This window comes from Sinohyriopsis cumingii, chromosome 1, assembly GCF_028554795.1.
Source record: "Sinohyriopsis cumingii isolate HCF-2022 chromosome 1, ASM2855479v2, whole genome shotgun sequence".
Classification (NCBI taxonomy): Eukaryota; Metazoa; Mollusca; class Bivalvia; order Unionida; family Unionidae; genus Sinohyriopsis; species Sinohyriopsis cumingii.
Window position 1 is genome coordinate 99,142,914 of NC_142961.1, and position 24,197 is coordinate 99,167,110.

General features: G+C 35.3%; 1 protein-coding gene across 1 annotated transcript in view; it reads right to left on the minus strand.

The window, feature by feature from the left end:
* Nucleotides 1–6,067: 6,067 nt before the first annotated feature.
* The window catches only part of LOC149807432 (uncharacterized), a 97,680-nt gene continuing 79,550 nt past the window's right edge, over nucleotides 6,068–24,197 (minus strand). Inside the window, exons 14-17 of the mRNA XM_089955237.1 lie at nucleotides 18,435–18,562; nucleotides 14,498–15,067; nucleotides 12,162–12,180; nucleotides 6,068–8,968 (exon numbers count right to left, since the gene is read on the minus strand). Of these exons, the coding sequence (XP_089811363.1) occupies nucleotides 8,310–8,968; nucleotides 12,162–12,180; nucleotides 14,498–15,067; nucleotides 18,435–18,562 (1,376 nt within the window). The 3' untranslated portion in view covers nucleotides 6,068–8,309. The remainder of the gene's footprint in view (nucleotides 8,969–12,161; nucleotides 12,181–14,497; nucleotides 15,068–18,434; nucleotides 18,563–24,197) is intronic.

The window sequence follows — 24,197 nt, forward strand, 5'->3', positions numbered from 1 at the left end:
ATGTCTATGCTAATCATGTACTTGAACACACAGATGAGGACTATGACTACGCTCATCCTGTATTTTAACACATTGGTGAGAATTATGACTATGCTAATCTTGTATTTTAAGACAGATGTGGACTATGACTACGCTCATTTTTGCATTTTAACAAATTGATGAGGACCATGACTACGCTAATCTTGTCCTTGAACACACAGATGATGAGTATGACTACGCTCATCCTGTATTTTAACACACACATGAGAACTATGACTACGTTCATCCTGTACTCGAACACACAGATGAGGACTATGTCTACGCACATCCTGTATTTTAACACATTTGTGATTACTATGACTACGTTCATCATGTGTTTTAACACATAGATAAGGACTATGACTACGCTAATCTTGTTGTTGAACACACATATGAAGACTATGACTACGCTCATCATCTATTTTAACACATATATGATGACTATGACTACGCTCATCCTGTATTTGAACACACTGCTGAGGACTATGGCCATGCTAATCATGTACTTAAACATACAGATGAGGACTATGACTACGCTCATCCTGTATTTTAACACATTGATGAGGACAATGACTACGATCATCCTATATTTTAACAGACAGATAAGGACTATGACTACGCTCATCCTGTTTTTTAACACACACTGATGAGGACTATGACTACACTTATCCTGTATTTTAACACATTGATGAGGACTATGACTACGCTACTATTGTACTCGAACACACAGATAAAGACTATGACTACGCTCATCCTGTATTTTAACACATTGGTGAGGACTATGACTACGCTCATCTTGTATTTCAGCACACACATGAGAACTATGACTACGCTCATCCTCTATTTGAATACATTGGTGAGGACTATAACTACGCTATTATTGTACTTGAACACACAGATTAGGAATATGACTAAGCTCATCCTGCATTGTAACACATTTATGAAGAATATGACTACTATAATCCTGTATTTTAACACATCGATGATGACCATGACTACTCTAATCTTGTACTTGAACACACGGATGAGGACTATGACTACGCTCATCCTGCATTTTATCACATATACTAGGACTATGACTATGCACATCCTGCATTTTACCACAATGATGAGGACTATGTCTACGATTATATTGTACCTGAACACAAATATGAGGAATACGACTCCCCTCATCCTGCATTTTAACACATTGATGAGGACTATTACTATGTTAATCTTGTACTTGAACACACAGATGAGGACTATGACTACTCTCATTAAGTATTTTAACACATTGATGAGGAGTATGACTACGCTCATCCTGTATTTTAACACACTGCTGAGGACTATGGCCATGCTAATCATGTACTTAAATATACAGATGAGGACTATGACTACGCTCATCCTGTATTTTAACACATTGATGAGGACAATGACTACGCTCATCCTGCATTTTAACACATTGATGAGGACCATGATTACGTTCATCCAGTATTTTAATGCGTATGTCAAGAACAGCTCGATGTAGGATGTTTATACTTTTTGGACTCCAGAATGTGAGTTCGGAAAGGTGAAACCATGCATTGAAGCGTGTGCTCGACATCAGTAACAGTTAGATATCTACAAAATAAAGGCATCCAAGCCGAAAAGTAGTTCAATTTAAATTTCGTTGTGCTAAAATGCATAAGTAGTATTATAGACGTTTGTGTTATTCAGTAAATGGTACGTGAGAAGCCTTGCCAGTAGATTCTCGTGGGTCGGTGGTTTTTCCTGGGGTTTACCGTAGTTATTCCTCCACCATTAATACTGGCCGCCATGTATAGTATATCGTGTGCTGAAAAATGGCGTTTAACCCCCACAACAACAACAACATCATTTAGAATGTTATTCCGAGTTTCTATATTCCCAAAAACTAAATGACGTGTGTACAATTTGCTTTTATCTATTGATTTGAGTATTTTACTGTCCCTTTAAAACTGTTTCATTTGACAGATACACATATAATGCACAACTTGTATATTTGGTCGATGTAATAGTTATGCTTAAATCATAAGCATACATGTATCCAATACAAGCCATCTTGATGTTGTACCAGTGTATCCTTGTGTCAATGTAGCCCATACAACCGCTTGTTATTTAATCAGTGTATTCCATTTCAGCCGCCTTGAAGTTTTATCAGAGTGCATTGTAATGATGGATTTAATAAGAGGTTAATAAACTGAATTAATATCAGTGCATGGCGCATAAATATTTTCCATAAATATGTAAAGTTTATTTTTCTTGCTATTAATGAAAGCATTCTAGATGCCTTATTTTTGTCATGTTTTAGTGGCGCTGTTTGATATGTCAGTGACCTTTACGCTCTTTGTTTTCTAGTAATAGTTGTCATAATTTCAGGATATCAAAGTGTTCAAAAATAAATATAATTAATAAAAATGTACATGTATTAGTTTTACCCAGCTTTACATAAACAATATGCTTCGTTCAACTTTATGCTTGGTGATTCCGTTGTACAGGCGGCAAGCTTTTCTGTATAATGACCAACGTCTCACTTCTGTGGGAATCTTCCTTTCAAAAAAGTCCAAATTTAGTCACATGTATACATCCTTGCGTGAAATAGCTCAAACCCTTCCGTAACACTTTGCTAGAAACTTGATCAGGTTAGTATTCAATTTAAAATGTTATCAGCGATCCGCACAAATGAATCTGGCATGACGCCATAGTCTCTGATGATTCCTCTACTTGAACTATATAAGCTTGGTGTGTGTACTAACAGTCTCATCTCATCATTTCAAATCAATGCATTGAGATAACGAAATACAAAAAATATGTCTACAAAATCGCTAAAGAAAATCATCAAAACTGTGATTATTTTGCAGTCCCTGATAGAGATGAAAATACGGTCGACATGAAAGTTACCGCACCAGAAGAACTCATCGCTGGTTCTGAACCATCATATGATCAGTTGTATTACATCTAAAAAGTTTGTCGCACGAGCATCATCCGCGACCACAGCTGCGTCAAAAGAAATCATGTATTCCGTTAATCAATTACCAGTTCAAGTTCAGGAAGCATCTAGCATCGTTGATTGTGCGAAAACCGATGTTGATCTTAATCAAAAAGAAATGCAAGATATCGCCGATTCCCATACGATGGAGAGAAAGACTGTACGAAGACAGATAAGGAAACGTACGATGACAGAGTAGGTTGCGTACGACGAGAAAGAAAACTACGTACAAAGACGGATAAGAAGCCTGTGTCAATAAGACAACTAATCCGTTGGGACGATACTGCATGTATTTCAGGTCTCACAGAAAGGTCATTTACCTCGGCGGCTCAGTATGCTGAGGGCAACGAGTCCTGCATGATAGCTGACAGATGGACGTGGATGACAAACCTGATTTTGGACATGTAAATTCATTACAATAACCAGGAAAGATTCCATTTTGGTAATAAGGTGAGTGAAAACGGCCTGAATAATCAACATCGAACAGCAAGTTTGAAAGGACTGTGTTATGTTTAGTATCTTGACACCAAGATGTTGGAATGTGTTGAGATCGTGGACTGGTATCCATCTACGGTGATGAGGGCTAAATTTATGTCTTCAAGGAGAAAAAGAAAGAAGTTGGCCAGCCGAGGGATGGAAGCAATGAGTGGGTAATATCTTTAATGTGACGCCATTCATTTAAAACCCTCCATCTTCCTTCACATGCCCTCAGGGTGGGGGATCTACTAGCTGTTGCCATTCTCTCCACAACTATAGTTTTGAACTTCTTTTAACAACAAGAAAACCCCATACATCACAAGAGCCAATCATGGCGGTGATTTCTGCTTCTGGATGGAATAGTAGTGACCTGGCCTGATTCAGCAGTGTAGCAGACTTTCCTGGGTAGGTCTCTTGCCAGGGCAATCAAATCATTGATCCAGATGTGCCCCATTATATAAGGGTGATTATACTCATCTGACAGTTCAACCCTTCACTTTGTGAACTATCTTTGGCATCAGGACGGATGGAAGGAATGTGTTGGCCCATATTCCCCCCCCCCCCCAGCTGAAAGATAGACCATTGATGGTATACACTTCTGTGGTGTGTTCCAGGAAAGGGGAAACAAAGTCGAACAATCTGGTGTTCCACCACAGTTCACAAATATCAATTATTGGATAGCCCCATAAGGCATAAACTTTACTGAATGTGAAAGAATGGAGACCTTTTTCTATGAAGTTGCCCTCCATTACAATGAACTGAACTATCCTGTTATCAGGTTGACCTGAATATTTATTTTGGAATTGGGTACACCACTGAAGCACTAAAGATAATCCAATACCATGATGCATAGTTATGTGATGTTGTCCCCTTCTGTATGAGGTGGTACGTGTGAAGTCTACATTGAGCTTGAATGTACATTTGCAATGGACACATGTAAAGGTGGCCAAGGAGTAATAAATATGCTGCCACATTGATAGGCTGAAGAGTTGAAGAAACTCTTTTGCTGGGACAAACATTATGTTTGAAATACTCTCTGATGCATGAATGTTTTGATTTTGGATGAAATTTTGACATGTGAGAAGGATCAATTTATCGTTGTTTATTATTCACCACAGACTGCACAGATTTTGAATGATGTCGAAAGTGGAGAAGGCTTGACACATGAGATTCTGAGGCCCTCCAACACAACTTGGATCAATCTTTTTTGAGAATATGTTTACAGCATTTCATCAGAAATGAAAAACTGACTAAGCCCTTAAGCGTAATACCAAATGACCCATTACTGAAAAGAAATATTGCTGATTCTGTCCCCCTTAATTTGTTAAGTGACCCATTTATATGTATACTATTTCACATATGGACATTAATCATATTACCAAAGAGTCCAAAGAAATTAAATGGTTAATGTGGGTGGGGGAAATAACTAGTGGGAAAGAAATAGCTAGCATTGGCAAGAATCAGCTACCCAATTTTTACCCATGGAAACTTTTATGAAGGGAGGGGGACGGAATGGCTGTTACATCAGCAATAACAGCATCCACCTTGCAGGATGAAGTGGGATTTAACCATTTGAGTTGATTCCCTTTGTCCATATACTATTCAGAAAGACTATATTTCCTCCTGGGAAGACTGGATTAGAATGGAGCAAAGAAATTTGTAATGTGATTATGTATTTGACGGTGAAACATTTCTACAGTTTACTCCAAGTACGAACTATCCACGAAGATGGGTAAATACAGAAGCTGGAGAACTCAAGTTGTTGTGCAGAAACCATTTTTTCAGTCACAGTGACCATGTGATTTACGTTTTAGAGTTCAATATTGACAGATGTTTCCTTACTCAAAGTACATGTTATCCACAACTTGTATTAATTGGAAATGAAGGACAACTCAAGTTACCATGTGGAAACAAATCAATATCATGGATACTGTAGAAACTAAATTAATAACATACAGATACTTTGTGGAAACCAAATTAGTAACACGGGTTCTGCTTGGACACCAAAATTAATAGCATATGCATAATGTGTGTAAAACTAAATTATTAACATATAGATATTATATGGAAACCAAATTAATTACAAATACTCTGTGGAAACCGAATTAAAAACCTAGATACTGTGGGGTAAAGATAATAACATACGAATGCTGGATGGAAGCCAATATTAATACAATATGGTTGGGTAGATGGATGATTGTTGTTTTTGTTGTGGGGTTTAACGCCATTTTCAGCACACGACAGGCCATACATGGCGGCCAGTATTAATGGTGGAGGAAGAACCCGGGAAAACCTCGGAAAGAACCACCGACCCACGAGAAGCTACTGGCAAGCTTTCTCACATCCCCACATTGGCTGAATCGGAGACTCGAACCTGCGCAGACAGAGGTGAGATGGCAGTGATCCATAACGGAGAGCGCTTTAGACCACTCGGCCACTCGGGGCCTCCGGTAGATGGATGAACAGACGTAGATTGAAACACTATTGTTACCAAATTAATTTCGGATGGATTGACAGATGAATGGACATGCATCATACAAAAAAGGAGAAAATTATTTAAATTCAAAATAAGACATGTAAACACTGTTGGAATTTTAATTAGAAGCTGATTTATTAAAATGTTGGTCAAGGCATGCCTATTCTAACACAGAATTAGTGTCAGTATAATGCATGAACATGTTTATTTTATTACAACAACAACAACAGAATCAATACACATGGATGTTTATTTATTTACAACTAATAATGTGTTAAGTGATCATTACTGATATAACCACATTTTGTATTTTACATTATTTATAGTTAAAAGAAAAAAAAAAACATTCAATTATGTCCCAACTTTGTGAGAAGAATCAAACAAATTTTCAAGTCGACATTCAAAGAAACAAAATGTTTGGGTCTTGTCATTATTATTCCACTCTCTGCCTGAATCATACTCTAGTTGTTAGTAGTGACAGTTTGCCAGAACATTAATCCCAGCATCCTGGATATTTGATACCAGAGACTGTCAAAAGTTTCAGTTCCGTTGTTTATCTTCCCATTGCTAACTGAGCCTGGACCAGTCCATGCCTGTGGATAAGGCACACACGTTTAATTCAAATCCCTTATCTATAGCTCCTACTAAAGCAAGAGCAGAGTGGGAGAGCAGGTAGTTATGGGCTTGATACAATAAGCAACACTGGTTTATAGTTTTTGTGAAAATTTTAGCTTTATTTTACATAAAGTTGTAGGGCACTTACAAATGAATAAGTTAATCAACTTAATAACTGCAGTACAGATTATATCAGCTTGCTTGCAAATGCATGGAAATGAAGTTTGATAAAATCGTTTACTGGGACGCATAAATCGGTTTGTGTCCTTGGACCCCGAATGCAACATGCGGTCAAATAAGCACATTGTAAGCATTAATGAGCTGTTAGTGTATAAAAAGACTATTCACTTCACAGAAATAAACTATTAGGATCTAAGAAAAAAGAACTGTTTTGTGTCAAGTAATACACTTTTATGACTACAGATATATTCATAAAAGTATATATATAAAATGTAAAACACCTTAAATTCATTCGTTCCAATTCTCATGGATTTTGTGTGTGAGCTAGACAAAGAATTTAAAGTCACAACAAAATATCTACCAAGCCAACATTCACCATCTGACCCCTTCCCCTCCTGTTTCAAATGCAATGGAATAGCATTACCGGCTTCTTTCTTATTTTTAATACGTTATGTATCTAATGTCATGAGAATGTGAATGATACACAAGCAACGGAACAGCAATGCGGAAAAGTTGGAACTAATTGATTGCAAATTATTTCAAATGCAAGATTCCATCGATATGAAAACACTTATAAGATTGTAAAGTAATAAATGCAGATTTAGTCACTGTTCGTGTCCTTCATTTCCCAAAGCACATTTTATTCTAATTTATATATACATTTTGCACATATCAGAAAACTGTTAAATGAAAAATTCAATAGAATAGTCCCATTTTCTCAAAGCTCATTTCAATCAGGTCTTGGTGCTACGTTGTCATGTGTGCAGATAAGCCACTTAGGATGAATTGACTTATGGGTAGATGTTTTCAAGTCCACAAGACTTGACAGTATATTTCTCCACTGACCTCATCTTTGTAGTGTATGTTTTGCGTATTTTGCAACAACTCTTTCAGCACTGACCACCACAATATGTGTATTAATAACATTGGCATTCACTGAAACTTTGCATATCGAATTTCGCCCCATGAAGTCAAGGTCAGCCAGCAACAAAGGGTTCCCACGGGGCAATTTTGGCAGGATTGTTTTGAATCCTTAATTGTAGAGAACTTTATGCCTTTATAATGGTCCTTAAGAGCACATGCAAACATAATTATTCAATATTACAATATTGGTAGACGTGTGGAAAAACGAAGTAGGCAATTTTTGTAAGATCTCCACATTTATCACAGATGTTAGCGATGAATAAGTTAATCAACTTAATAACTGCAGTACAGATTACATCAGTTTGCTTGCTAATGCGTGGAAATGAAGTCTGATATAATCGTTTACTGAGACGCATAAAGCGGTTTGGTTATATGGGAGATCCATGCAATTTGATACCCATTAATATGTACTTTTTACTCAACCACGAACTTTGATAATAAATAGTCTCATAGTATAGTGCTGAAATGCTTGTTTCAATTAAGAGCAATTCCACATTTACATTTCTGAAATGCTCAACACTGTATTATTACAAGAACATGTCTGTTTATGTCTCATTTTCAAATTGTTATTTTGAGTACATATTGTTAACGGCACATGTTCCAACTGTTTCTTCAACTCAAGCATATGTTTCTCTATGCATCACTTTTAGGAGACCTTTCCTTTGATTCTAAAGCTTCAAGTCTTATTTTCATATTCTGCAATTCGTCTTCAAATGTTTCTATTCGGTTGAACCAAGTTTTGAGTATATTGAGATATGTTCCGGCAGGAATAGTCGTAACTTCAATGCGCTGAATCTCCGACAATATTTGATTCTCAAAATTAGGGTCACCACACTGTTTACTTAGGTTCATCAGTGTAGAAGTGACACTGTTCCAACAGGCCTGATACTCACTGATATTCATCTTGCAAGAACTGGCATGTGCATAAATTTCGTTTCTGTCTTCTCTCAAAGATTGTATCATTTTCTTCTCCTTCTTACTCAGTGGACGAACAATATTTTGAAACAGTGCTGACAAAAGAGTAATATCATACTCCTTCAGGTTGGTACTTCCTCCACCTGGTGGAAACATGATGTCCATCTGTGACTGGTTGAGTATGTTCCTATTGTAAAGCCTATCAATAGAGGTTCTGTTACTGGCAAGGTATTGATCCAGAGTACAGGTAGGAGTGACTGTGTGATGGTGAAAAAGTTGTCTCAGGACCTGTGATCCAACATCAACTAAGAGATATGCCATGCGCATGAACATGTCAGTGTCACTGGTTGGTGGGGATGACAGGGGACCAGCAGCAGCTGAAAGACAGGAAAAATTGTATAAAGACCTGAATATATACATGTATAATTTGAAGTTGTTAGCATACACTTTTGAAATTATAATAACTAATTTATCTTATTATGCACAAGTGTATAATGGGTTTTATAATATGCAGGCACTATTAAAATGCTGAAACAAATACTTGAATATACCTTTTAGTATTTGAATAGTCACACACCGTATTCAGTTACTATTAGATTATTCATTGTGATGCCATAAAATATTTACTGTCATCACTACCGACTCGTGATGAATCAGAAAACACAAAGTCAGAATTTCTAAACAATTGTACAAATAATTGCAACCCATCTATCTTGTACATAAACCTGTCTTTTTGAACAAGAAGCTGAATTACTATGCTACATAACCATCCTATAATGCAAAAACAGAGTGGTGAGATTTAAAAGAAATACAAAATCTAAAGAGGTTACTTTGGCTGTAATATGAACTTGTGCATTCCCACGGAAGCCATCACTGTTTCATCTGCACAATTATTGACAGCCATTGAATATGGAAAATGTATAGATAGGACAACTACAGCTATCTGAGATACTTTAACAACTATTTTCTTGCATCAATGAAACAATGACATTGCCTCTCTATGGCCTGGCACTACTTTCATAAAACTTCTCTATTTCAATACTGACTTGTCTACTCAGCTAGCGTTTGTATCTCTATAACATATCATGATCATACAAGTCATGGATAATTGGTTTTAAAATGGGGCTGTTCTAAGTTTTTCTGTTGGAATTCCAAAATAAAGGCTTATAGTTCAAAGAAACACTTTTCTGACACAGACCCTGCGCAAGTCACTTCAAAATAATCACTAGCCCTGACTCAAATTTCAATAAACCTGTCTCCAAATCCCATATGCCCAAAAAAGGCCCAAGTATTATTTGAACACAAAACTGAAATAACAAAACAAAACGAAATAGGAACTCCTATTGTCAAAAGATTGCTCATCTGTTATTGAATTGTGTATCTTCACACATATCTGATAACATTGATATAATATGGTTACAATTTTTAAATGCTTTTAAAACTAGAAAATTTCTGTCAGAACTGGTCCATTTCTACACAGAAATTATTCTGAGGAGTCATTGTAAAATTTTATTATCTTTTCTTTTAGTGACAGCAGGCAAATTGGACTTTAAAAGTGTATTGTTTTGTAAACGAAATTGTACTGACTTTTAAACCAGGATGCATTCTGCCAAATTGAGTCAAATTCTTGTCAGTACTCTTTGCAATGTATTTTCCATGTTTCCATTTTAAATTGGTATATACATCAATATTGGAGGGCATGTGATTACTATTTACATCAACTTGTAAGACATTTATGCTAGCATGCTCTGTAAAATGCAAATTTTGTTGAGGAATGTTTGCATGCAAATCTTTAATACTAATTTTTCTACTATTTTTATGAACAACATAATTTTAACAGCTATGAATGATAATGAATCAGTATGATTGTAATTACAGGAATTCAAGATAAGATCATTTCTTTGTAATAACTAATACGCATTGAAACTGTCTGACATTCTTCAGCAATATCAAATATGATCCTGTCGTGGATACACTGGATGTCAGATTAGCAGGATTGTAATGTAGGATAAAGGATACATCATTATAAATCTTTTGGTGAAAACTCCATGTCATAATATTCATTAATAGGGGGAAGTAGCAAAAACAATATTTTATTATAAATCTACTGGTGTAACACCATGTTATAATGATCATCCATTTACGGAATGAAGAGAACACAAGAGTTTATTATAAATCTATCGATGAAACCCCATGTTATAATGATCATCCATTCGAGCGAAATAGTGAAAACAAAATTTTGTTATAAATATGTCGATGAAACCACATGTCATAATGATCATCCAATCAGGGGAAGTAGTGAAAACAAGATTTTACTGTAAGAAGGCTGTTGGTGAAAACCCAATGTTGAGACAGTCATCCCATGGGAAAGAGCAGAGATAATATCTTCAAGTTAACCACAATGGTGGCCATATTAAGGGATAGTGATTTTTAGTTAGGATAAAGTAGATACCATAGTAACTCTTTTAATGAAAACCCCATATCAAAATGACTTTCATTTTAAAAGGATCCGATCAACATCATTTTAATTTAAGAACAAAATGATATTATACAAGTCTTTTAATGAAACCCCATCATGATATAGCCATTCGTTCAGAAGTAGTGAAAACAAGATTTTCGAGCTGGCCACTGTGGCAGCCACATCAAACCCCAGATCAGCACCATTTTCATTCAGAAGCAAGCAGATGTAAGAAGTCGTTTGGCGAAAACCCCAGATCAGCACGATTTTCATTCAGAAGCAAGTAGATATAAGAAGTCCTTTGGTGAAAACCCCATGTCAGTAGGACTTTCCAATCAGGAGGAGTAGCAAATGCAATATTTGTATATGGTTGTTGTGGTGGTCTTATATGATTTCATAATAGCACCATTTTCATCTTGGACTAAGTAGACATCATAAGTCACTTAGTAAAAACACTAGTAGTAGTGATAAAAAGATTTCAAAATGACCAATGCAGTGACAGCATTAGACCCCATAATAGCATTGTCTTCATTTAGTACTAACTAGACATCACATTAAACCATTAAATGAAAAATCCATGTTGATCTGACCATCCATTCAGAAGGACTAGCAATAACAGGAGGTTCAAAATGGGACAAATTAGACATCAGCTTGACACAGTTTTCATTTAGGACCAACTAGACATCATAGAAAGTCTTTAAGCGAAAACCCCATCTTGATATGACCATCCATTCAGGAGGAATAGTGATACCATAATTTTCATTTTCACTGCTGTCACTGGTAACCATATTGTGTGTGCAAACAGCACCATTTTCATCTAGGAAAAACTAAGCACATGATGAATAAATATGTTGCATCCTAAGACTTATAGTGTAATAGTGATGTGACCATTGAGGACGATGAGTAACATGATTGACAGATGACAGTCAACTCATGAACTAAAGAGAGTTACAGTGCTTGGCCTTATGACAAGATCAACTGGAAGAAATGAAAAGAACAGAATAAACGAACTTTAGAAGAAATTTAATGCAAAAAGTGAATGATGATTCTGAAAGGGAATCTTGTAAATTATTGACTGGTAAAAGTATATAATGAGAAAAGTATATACTTACATCCATCAGCAGACTGTTCCTGAAAAGTAAAGGAAATAACAGTTTAAATTGTATTATTCATTGCTGTTTTCATGCCACCATATCTAAAACTGTCACCCTTACTAATGTAGGAACAGGAATTACCAAACACGGATGATATGATATAAATGCAGAGATTATGGTAAAAGGAATCTGCCATATTCTTTAAACATTGCAGATATCGGACAAATCCAACATACTAAGCAACAGATGTTACAGTATGTAAGGACAACATTGACATGGGGAAATAAACATGCATTTGTTATCCTTCTTGAATTATATTAAACACTGCTATAAAGTGAAGTGAATGGATATATCAATGAGTTTAAAATGCATACATTCTAATCTATCATATATATTAGTGTATAAGGCATACAGTCTAACCTATCCTATAGATTAGTTTATAAGGCATCTATTCTAACCTGTCATATCGATTAGTTTGTCAGGCATATATTCTAACATATCAAATAGATTATAATATAACAAGAGTCCTTTGAATGATCTGATGCTCTAATGGGCAAAGAGAAATTGTAGGAATTCAAGGTACATGTAAGACTATGTCTTAATTTTAACTGTTGAGTGTTGAAACCATCTCTGATATGCTTTAACAAAATGAACATTTTTATATTATCTGTTACACATACATGTCAGCTTGGCACTCTGTCCATTAGAATAAAGTAGACATCATAAGAACTATTCTGGTGAAAACCCCATGTCATCATGATCATCAATACAGGAACACTGACAATACCATATTTAATACAGTCATTATGGCTGCCATACTGGATGTATAACTGGCACAATTTTCATTTAGGGCTTGGTGAAAATCTCATGTTATCATGAATCAGGGAAACTAGTGACAAGAAGATATTTAAGACAGTCATTAAAGCAGCCATATTGGGTGTAGACTGGCACCATTCTCATTTATGACTGATAGAATCCCCATGTTGAAATAATCATCCAGGTTGAAGAAGAGTATATATCACAGTATTTTCTAGACGTGACTCGCCTTTCAGAAGAAATACAAAGATGTATAAGTTGCAGTGCCCAGAGTGAATATCAGATTATCATTAAATGGACATCATGTCAAAAAGACTTCCTGCTCAAGAAGAGGTGTGATAACACGATTTTTAAGATTAATGCCATAGCAACCATATTAGATGTCAGACTGGCATCACTTTTATTTGTAACTAGATAAACACTGCAAGAGATCTTTATTAAATTCTTCCCGCTGATAAGACCATGCATGTATAATGAATAACAATAATACGATTTTAATAATGACCACTGTGGCAGCCATACTGGACATCAGATCGGTATGATTTTCACTAAGGATCAACCAAATACCAGAAGACGACTTTTAGTTAAAACCCCATATTGATATGACCATACATGCAGGAGGAGTAACTATAATAAGAGTTTGAAAATGGCTGCCATAGCATACGTATTCTACATCAAATTGGCACTATTTTTGTTCAGGACCAACAGCACATCACAAGAAGTCTTTGAATGAAATGCCAATTTTAATATGACCATCAATTCAGTAGGAGAGGCAATAATGAGATTGTACAGATGGTTGTCATATCCTGTCAGATCAGCACTATTTACATTTAGAACCAACTAAATATTATAAATAGTATTTTCATGACAGCTTCATGTTGATATAACCATACACTCAGGAAAGTAGTGACAACAGGATTTTCAAGATGGATGTCAGAGCAGAACCATCTTCAATTAGGTTCAACTTAAACCTGGGATGAATGTGTGTGCACAGTTTCATGGCAAACTTTCAAATAATTTAGGAGGAACAGAGATAACAAACTTGTGCTAATAAATAAACAGACAACGGATTACATATGATGAATGAATGATGGATGAAGGACAACAGATCATCCATTGAGCTCTTATTGTCTATGACCAGCTGAGTTAAATATCAGTATATAACAAATTACAGTTTAGCAAAAAGTCCACAATGAGACGTTTCTGCATATCTAACCTGAATGATTTCCAGTCATTATTGACGTAACATTCATACATGTATCTATACGTGTTGTTTTAAACATATAAACTCTCAGTCAGTGCACATCCCGTGAATTTTCAACTTTAGCGTCACAATAAGAAATGTATTGTCTGCAAGCATTAAAAACAATTCAGATATATTAATGGATTTCCTACAATTTAGTGTGTTACAATATCAGAGATTTTAAGGTACATGTTTTCCTCTAATAAAGTATCAGGGTATAAAATCAGATTAAACTTAAATTATACCATGTTCTGTCTGAAATTAGCAAGCAAAAATCCAAAGAACTCTTACTCACCTCTTCCTGAAACCAGAACTTCAGTACATCATGGGAAATAATCACATGGCTCTTGTCATGGAAATGGCAGGGAACATCTGCATTCCCCTGCAGAGTGGCAACAGGGATCTGATAGTCTACACTGTATCTGTCAGACTGAGGACACTGTATAGACAACTCAAATTGCAGACTCTGTCCTAGACATCCAATGATACTGGACAGAGTCCTGGTGAGGAACTCTCGAACCTTGATACACAGTTTGTAAGATGGGGTGTTCTCAATGATCCCTGTTATTGTGACTCGTGCAAATATACCATGTTCCCTGAAAAGCAAGGTCAATCTATGATGAAGGTCAAGGTCAAAGAGACAACAGCCACAGAAGATTAGATTTTCCATCTTCTGTCTGGCAATGGGCCACTGAGCCACACATGCTGCAAGAAGCCTGTGGAAGACAGGCGTGGGTAAAAACTTCCCCGTAAATACAAAGCAAATGACTGATGTATTTCCCTGCTGAGAATTCGGTCCGAGGGAGATGAGATCTTTTGGTGTTGCCTGGCGCAGCATGCATGGAGCAAGGAAGTAACCCTCCACCTGAAAGACAAAATATTTGAACATCTTCTTAACTTAAACTTATACAGAGTTCTCGACTTCATAACAAATACTCAAATGTACTTTGAAGTTGTGAATATTTGTATATATGAGTTAAACTCTGCCTTGCAATATAGGACAATTTGTATGCATGAATGTGTGTATTATGTGTATGAATGTAGGTGTGTATTATTTGTGTGCATGAAGGTGTGATGTGTGTATGCATAAAGGTGTGTATTATGCAGATGCATGGAGTATTATTTGTGTGCATGAAGGAGTATTATGTGTATGCATGAAAGTGTGCATTATGTGTATGCATGAAGGTGTATTATGTGTGTGCATGAAAGTATGTATTATGTGTATACATGAAGGTATGTATTATGTGTAGGTATTAAGGTGTTGTATGTGTATGCATGAATGTTTATTATGTGTATGCATGAAAGTGTGTATTTTCTATATGCACAACGGGTGTATTATCTGTATGCATGAAGATGTGTATTACTTGTATGCATGAAGGTCTGTATTATGTGTAGGTATTAAGGTGTTGTATGTGTATGCATTAAGGTGTATTACGTGAATGCATGAAGGTGTATTATGTGTATGTAGAAAGGTGTGTATTATGTATATGCATGAAGGTGTGTTATGTGTATGTAGGAAGGTGTGTATTATGTATATGCATGAAGGTGTGTATTATGCATATGCATGAAGGTGTTGATATATATATGCAATAAGGTGTTTTATGTGTGCATGGAGGGTTTTTATGTGTACGCATGAAGGTGTGTATTATGTGTATGCATTAAGGTTTCATGTGTATGCATGAAGATGTGTATTATTTGTATGCATGACGGTGTGTATCTTTGTATGCATAAATGTGTATTATTTGCATGCATAAAGGTGTTTATGTGTATGTATGAAGACGTGCTTTACATGTATGCATTAAGGTGTTTTATGTGTATGCATGAAGGTGTATTATGTGTATGCATGAAAGTATATTATGTGTATGCATGATGTGTACTATCTGTATGCATGAAGGTGTGTATTACTTGGATGCATGAAGGTCTGTATTACTTGTATGCATGAAGGTATGTATTATGTGTATGCATGAAGGTGTTTTATGTGTATGCATGAAGGTGTTTATTATTTTTATGCATGAAGGTGTGCATTAGTTGCATGTATGAACATGTGTATTATTTGTATGCATGAAGGTGTGTCTTATGTGGATGTATGAAGGTGTGTATATTTTGTATACATGATTGTGTGTATTATGTGTGTGCATAAAGGACACAGTACTAATGATATGGGAAAATGGGAACCAGCCTGGAAATGGGTGAACTTAAAATAGAGTATTTATGGGTTTGGCTGACCTGGATTGGTTAGTAATATAAGTTATGTTTTTGGAAAAAGAAAATTTTGCAAGTGAAAAAAAGTAGAGACATTGTTTTACTGATGGAATTTCAGTTCTTTAGCTGTCTCGAGCTTGGAACACTCATTATTTAAATTAGCACCCAAATCTTGGTGTGAAATTGAAAGCATGTTTCAAACACAGGCAGGTCCAGGAAAAAAAAAAACGTAGCTCATATTTTTTCCTGTACACAGAAGCTGACATCCAGGTTTCATCTATGCTGATCAATATAGGTTTGATCATAAGCACTCAGAAATTTGAAGTTCTTGAATTTTTAATAATATGGTGTTTGCATAGGTTTACTATGGGAACTGAATTAGTACTGCGAGTCCTATAGACAGCCACAGCAATACACAGTGACTCCACATATGCAAGTGCAGTTAACTTTACTATAAATGCAATCATATGGTTTTATTTGTGGATAACAAGCAAAATTAATACCATTTGTAAACCACAGAGTGACTTTCACTGGGATATTAAACGCATATTCAGAAATATCAACTGTTGCCAAGGGGGGAGGGGGAACAGTGCGTAGATTTGACTATGTTAGGTGGAGTGTTTTGCACTTTGGATTATATCTAAGCTATACATATATAAAATTTAAACAATTTACCATTTATAGAGTAATTATAATAAGCAATATGGTATTTCCTAGCTGTGTTTTGAAACAATGCTTCAGATATGATCACTTAGGTCTCTTCCACAAAGCTTAATGGTGATGACCTCTCGTTATTTTTCATCCCACCAATTTCTTTCAGTGAATGTTTTGAAAGTTCATATTTTGCATTTTAATGGATTTATGTCTACCTTACTTTAGTGTTAAATTGTATGTCTTCTGGAAGGAACTTTAGATAATTTGTGTCATTTAAATCTCCTTTTCTGTAATAATACATGTACACACAAATGGTCATCTTAACCTTTTACTCATTAATTATATAATATGACAAGGCTGTTGAGATATTTCAGTATTAAATTGAAGAGTGATAAATGGTGATATTACAATAGATGATTCTTATTAGACAGCTTTATTTTAATATTTTTTTCTGATTTTCTTAAATAAAGCTCAAATATTTAAATGTTGCCTGAAATGCACCATTGCTCTTTAGGTGAACATGAACTTGCAATATAATTTAATATTCATTAATGTAATGTTTGACAAGCAGAACTATGCACATTATTTACTTATGTACTGAACTACTATTCCTAGGGCTGTCAAGAAAATCAAGGGTGAATATAGGACACACGATACTAATGATATGGAGAAATGGGAACCAGCCTGGAAAGGGGTGAACATAAAATAGAGTATCTATGGGTTTGGCTGACCTGGATTGGTTAATAATATAAGTTATGTTTTAGAAAAAAGAATATTTTGAGAGCTTATCCTGGTTGTAAGTGAATAAAAATTAGATATTGTTTTATTGATGGAATTTTAGTTCTTTTAGAGTCTTGCGTTTGGAACACTCATTACTAAAATTAACACCTGACTCTTTGGGACGGATTTGAAGGCACATGTTTCAAACACAAGCAGGTCCAGAAAATGCTGCAGCTCATATCCTTTCCTCTAATGAGAAGCTGACATCCAGGTTTCATCTATACTGATAAATATAGGTTTGATCATGAGCACTCAGAAATTTTAAGTTATTGAATTTTTTATATCATGGTGTTTGCATTGGTTTACTATAGGAACTGAATTAATACTGCAAGTTCTGAAGGTGTATAACATCTGTATACATGATGGTGTGTATTATAAGTGTGCACAAGCTAAAACCTAGCCTTGCAGGGTCCTTTCCAAGACTATTGCTTGATCAATAACTCTGAAAAGTCCCTAAAGAGTCCTTTCCAAGAATCTGTCAATAACATTATTAAGTCACAAGAAAGTCCTTTCCAAGACCATTGCTTGCTTTATAACTTTAATAAACCAGTGGTGAAAATAGAGCTCATAAAACATACTATTTTATATTAACTGACCTTGACTTCTTCTGCATCCAGGTTGTACAACCTTGGTCTGGCCACAATGTTCAACTTTTCCATAAGTTGTAAAATAATCTCCTTGTTTTGATGGAATTCTGGGTGTTTCTCTTTTGTCCAAATGGCATCTAAAAAGAGATAGTGTTTTATAAAGATATTCAATCAAAAAAAAAAAAAAACACTGTGTTTGTTGGTATATGGTGCATTTTATGCTTCATGTATATTTGTGTATTGTGTATTTTGTTTATGTGTGTGTATTGTTATGATGGAAATCTGGGTTTTTCTCTCTTGTCCCAATGGCCTCTAGCAAGAGATGTTGTATCTTGTAAAGATATTAAGCAAATAAAACTGCATAATGCCTGTATTGGTGTATGGTGTATTCTGTTTATGTGTTTACTAGTGTATTGTGTACTCAGTTTATATGTGTATATCGTTGTGTAATTATGGATGTTTCTCTTTTGTCCAGATGACAACTATAAAGTGAATTGAATCTCATTAAGATATTCAAGCACATAAAACAGCACAGCACTATTGATCCAATATCAAGCAAAATCGCTGCTAAGTAGCAAAATTTAGTACATATAATGTCTATTGAAAATTACTTATATTTGTGAGTTTCAAGTTGTGTTGATTTAGTGACTGCAACAAACCATTCATTACAATATGCAGTAAACAAAACTTTGTTGATAATGGGACTAACCATTCCATCCATAATTTCAGTACTGACAAGAACCTTGCTTACTTTTATTAATATAATCTGCCTGTAAAACCACAAACACTGACATCTAACAAATTCATTGACAGAATTGACAATATTTTGTCTCCTCGTGACTTGGTGGAATTATTGTTAAATGTGGGAATATGTAAGCATACAGATAATCCTACTTTTGACTGAAAGCATTCACCACACATGATCTGGCACTGGAAAGATCTCTAACGCGGAGGTTGTTGTTCTGTCCAATTATGAACAGTAATGGTCTCCTCCACAGTTTAAAAACCACCTTTGCAACGGACTGTTGCTAAGATTATTCTGTGAGGACCTCACAGCCACATATATCGTCCTAATGAAAACGTGACTGAAATTTCAGTGATATTTCATTGAATGTTTTAGTCAAAATATTTGCGAGTTTTCACTGAAACATTTGGTAAGCTCTCACATAAATATCATTCATATTGAGGTCAGAATTTTTTTTTTTAAAAATTGACCAAAACCTTCAATGAAATTTCATTGAATTACCAGCAAAAGTTCAGAGTTGCTACAGAGTATTTTACTGATATTTTAGTAATTTGTCACTATCACTTCAAACTGTTTCACATGAAAAAATGGACAGAAATTATACAGCACTTAATTAACCACTCTAATATTTCAATATAAATTAAGCAAAATGTATACATCTGTTAATGACATACACGATATATGGGAGTTCTACTGTAGACTATATGGGCTTTTGAATATGTACAAATTGCGATGCTGTTGTGATCACTTGAATGAGCCCTTGATCCGTAAGCAACAGTGACAACGGTGTGTGTTTTGGGATTTTAACATAGCTTTAACAATTTGAGTCATATCACTACAATGTCTGCAGTGTGGCAGTTTATAGTGATGTCTAGAACTGACGAATCATGCCGCAGACACATGGCATCATGTCCCACCCAGCCACATCATCCTGACACCAGGCTGACCAGTCCTAACACCAACAATGCTTAGCGCCAAGTGAGGCAGCTGCTATTAACATTTACATAAGAGGGTCCCCAAGTGGCCAAGTGGTCTAAAAGTGCTCACCGTTCCAGATCAGTGCTATCTCACCTCTGTCTGCATGGGTTAGAGTCTCAGGCTTGGTTAACGTGGGTACATGAGAAAGCTTGCCAGTAGCTTCTTGTGGGTCAGTGGTTCTTCACGGGGTTTTCCAAAGTTCTTCCTCCACCAGTTGTACTGACCACAAAGTATAGTCTATCTTGTGTTGAAAAATAGCATTAAACCCCACAACAACAACCATTTACAAAAGTCTCTAGTATGACTTGGGTAGGATCAAACCCAAGACCTCCAATATCTGAGGCAGACGCTCTAACCACTTAAGCCACCAGAGTGTTTATCATGATATAATTACACTGGCTTTACTCACAGTCCAACACAACTAGACTGTTTTGCTAATATAAACAATATCACTCATGATATTGATATGACCATCTTTTACAGACATCTTTTATCTGGCAAAAATATCATCACTTTCCTAAAAGTGATCTATACATCGACTGTTGTTAAATTCTTGAAGGGAATCAGTTTGGAATTATAAAACTTTAAAGTTATTTTCCCAGATATTTTCAAGACCTGGACAAGAAATTTTAAAATTTTAGACCTTTTCCACAAGCCCACACGCACGTGAGAACCATGTCCAGCTCAAGTTTTAAAAAAAGGGAAAAGTAACAAGAAAAATATGGAAAGTTATTGTTCCCAAAATGTACAATCACATTCAGGCTATCAGAAATGTAAAAAATATATTTTGCTGAGAATTGTTTAAAATATAAAAGAGCAAACAAGTATATAACATGGAATAAAGGTACGGATTTTATATCGGTGATAGAGCTTCTCATTTTTACTTTTTCAATGAAATTCCAGTGAAGTTTCAATAAAAAAAAAACTCATTGGAATTTCATGGAAATTTGGTGAAATACCATACTTATGGTGAAATGAGGACATTTCAGTGAATTTCAGTCATATTTTCACTAGCACACATTTTTATTTGATGAATCATATCCTCCAAAAGCCCAAATCCATCAAGATTCACTCCCTTTGGCTCCAGATGAACACCCCATCCTAAATGTGATGCATCTGTGTACAAAAATGAATGAGGTTTGGAAATGTGAATCAGGACTTATGGAACCAATCTCAATGTAACCACCTACTCAGGTGGTGAAATAAATTGGATATTGCTCTGGTGGCCTAATGGTTAGAGTGTCTGCTTTGGATGCAGAATGTCGTGGGTTCAATCCACGGCCGAGTCATACCAAACACTTACAAAAATGGTACTAACAGCTTCCTCGCTTGGCGCTCAGAGTTAAGAGGTTAGTGTTAGGACTGGTCAGCCTGGTGTCAGGATAATGTGACTGGGTGGGACATCATGCTACATGTCTGTGACATGATGCCCCAGTGCTAGACATTACTATAAACTGCCACACTGCAGACATAGTAGCGATATGACTGAATTTTTTTTAAAGCTACGTTAAAAATCCAAATCACACACACACACACACACACAAATTGGATTTCAGAGGAATCCAAGCAGATAGCAGGCCATCATATGGTTACCAGTTTCTTAGAAAAACTGGAAGTGTGCAAATAACATCTATATCAAATCCCCTGATGGGAACTGGTAGTCAACCTGAATGGATGCCAAGGATCTGCCAAAACTGTCTCTTCACCACAACACAAAGGGCCCATTGCTACTAGCATTCCTGTTAGGCAAATGTGATTCCTCAATCTAAGATCAAATCTCCACTTTATCACATAGTAGGTACACTTTGCCTAAAGTGTGTGCAGTTTCATATTTTTCCTATTACCACCTTTTAAAACATCACTTTATGTGATTTTGATTGTTCCAAATAAACCCAAGAAATTATTGTGTAGTATTCTATATATGACTGACTGTGATTGTGGGAAAACTTTTTTAACCCCACCTTCTAGATGTTTTGGGTTTTAATGAACATTTTGGACTGTCATTTTTCAAATCAACTCGTGAAAGAAAATTGGGGGAAAATGGTCCTGACTGTTTCACTATGGTTAATTTACCTACATAGGGATTAATTATGTCATGCATGACATATCATAACATGAAAAATGGCTTAAACCACAATACAAAAACAATAAGAAGTAAAACTACGGGTATTGCTTGTGTGGAGTGGGGCTTGAGGGAGTCGGAATATCTGTAGCATGGAATCCACCCTATATACAAGTTTGGTTTAAATGTTAACTTAAGAAGTAAATCAACTCACCTCTGTTCACAGAAGAATGTGGATATAAACCAATCTCAAAACTGACAGAAGTTTATCCAACCACTGTATATTTATGCGGTAAATATGTGATGCAATTCCAAGTCAAAAATGACATTTGTTTGCATATTCTGTAGTCTAATATTCCAAAACAAAGATTACAAATATTCCGTCACAAATACATTACAGTAAATATGGGAATTTTTGCATCCAGTAAACCCTATTGCCACATGAATATCGCTACAATGTAATGTGTAGTTGTAAAAGTGACACTTGAGGTTACGTAAACATGAATCATCACCTGTAATCTGACAGGTAGTCATCAAACAATGTCCATGCGCATTGGACATTCTATATTGAAAATGATTTTATCTGTGTAAAATGTTCTGGTTAATCGGAAGGACGCTTGTTCTTTGATTTATAGTTTGTAAGAAATGTATAATCTACTTTTGAACGTCAATGCTAGTTCAACTTTGGTTGGGACTATTTTTTTTTTACACACAGCAAATGAAAGGTGCAATGTCTGTCAGAATGAAAGAAATTATTTCTTTTTCTTTCCATCAAAATAATTTCCAATGAAATAACAAATATGTGATAAAAAGAATCTCAAATGGGTAATGTTTTAATATTAAATTTATGAAACTAGTTGAATATTGTCTAGCTTTTGCTCACCAAGCCTGGCAAAAGCTAGACATTATTCAACTCGTTTCATAAATTTAATATTAAATCATTACCTATCTGAGACCCTCTATATCCTATGTGATCTGATAGTAACCACTCAGGAGTCATACTCAGGTTACCTATCTTATTAAATTAATCGCTGATTTTATCAGCCAATCAGATGAAGTTTAAAACTTTTGTGTTTGGGAGTCTTAACATTATGGCTGAAGAACATTGATGTGAACCAACTGATTTGATTTACTATAAAATTACTGAAAGCTGCATTTCCATTGGCTATATCAAAAGTCACCAGAACATGAACCCTAAGCGGTCATTGTCAGATCTTCCTGTAGGACTGTGCTGACCTGATTTTAATTGGACTGACTGATTCCTTTTTGTTCCATTAAAAGTTTAATGTTACTGACATGCCCACTTGCTTCCTGTACTTTGACGTCCAGTGGCTTCCTACTCTCGTAATATGCAGCATTGTCTCGTGAACACATTTTCTTTGGGTTTACCCACTTTAAACATTTCATTGTCTGATACTTCTCATTTTAGAAACTCGACATTTGATTGTTTAATGACTGATATTTCCTTTATACCATTTCCATGTTGGATAAGCTTACAAATGAAGGAATTACATCAATGAAATATACATCATAATGCATTAGAAGTAAAATGCTGAATTTGTGTATAAAATCCTAATCATTCCCCCCACTTATTAGTGATTTATTATATAACTGAAATGATGAATTTGTACATAAAATCCTACACAATAATTTGTCAATTATTAGTGATTTATCATAAAATTGAAATAATGAATTTGTACATAAAATCCTACAAAATAATTAGTCAATTATTAGTGATTTATTATAAAATTGAAATGATGAATTTGTACATACAATCCTACACAATAATTTGTCACTTATTAATGACCCATTACAGTTTACTTAAGTTTAATAACAGATGAAAATAAGTAACTCGTAAGTCACATAGATGTTATTTTCGTAAGGACAGTTAACTAGTGTTAAGTGAGAAAATAGTTTCCTTTAGTGAAATTTCATTTTATCAATGTCATTGGCTGTTAAATGAAGATATGATAAAAGTACACTGTAC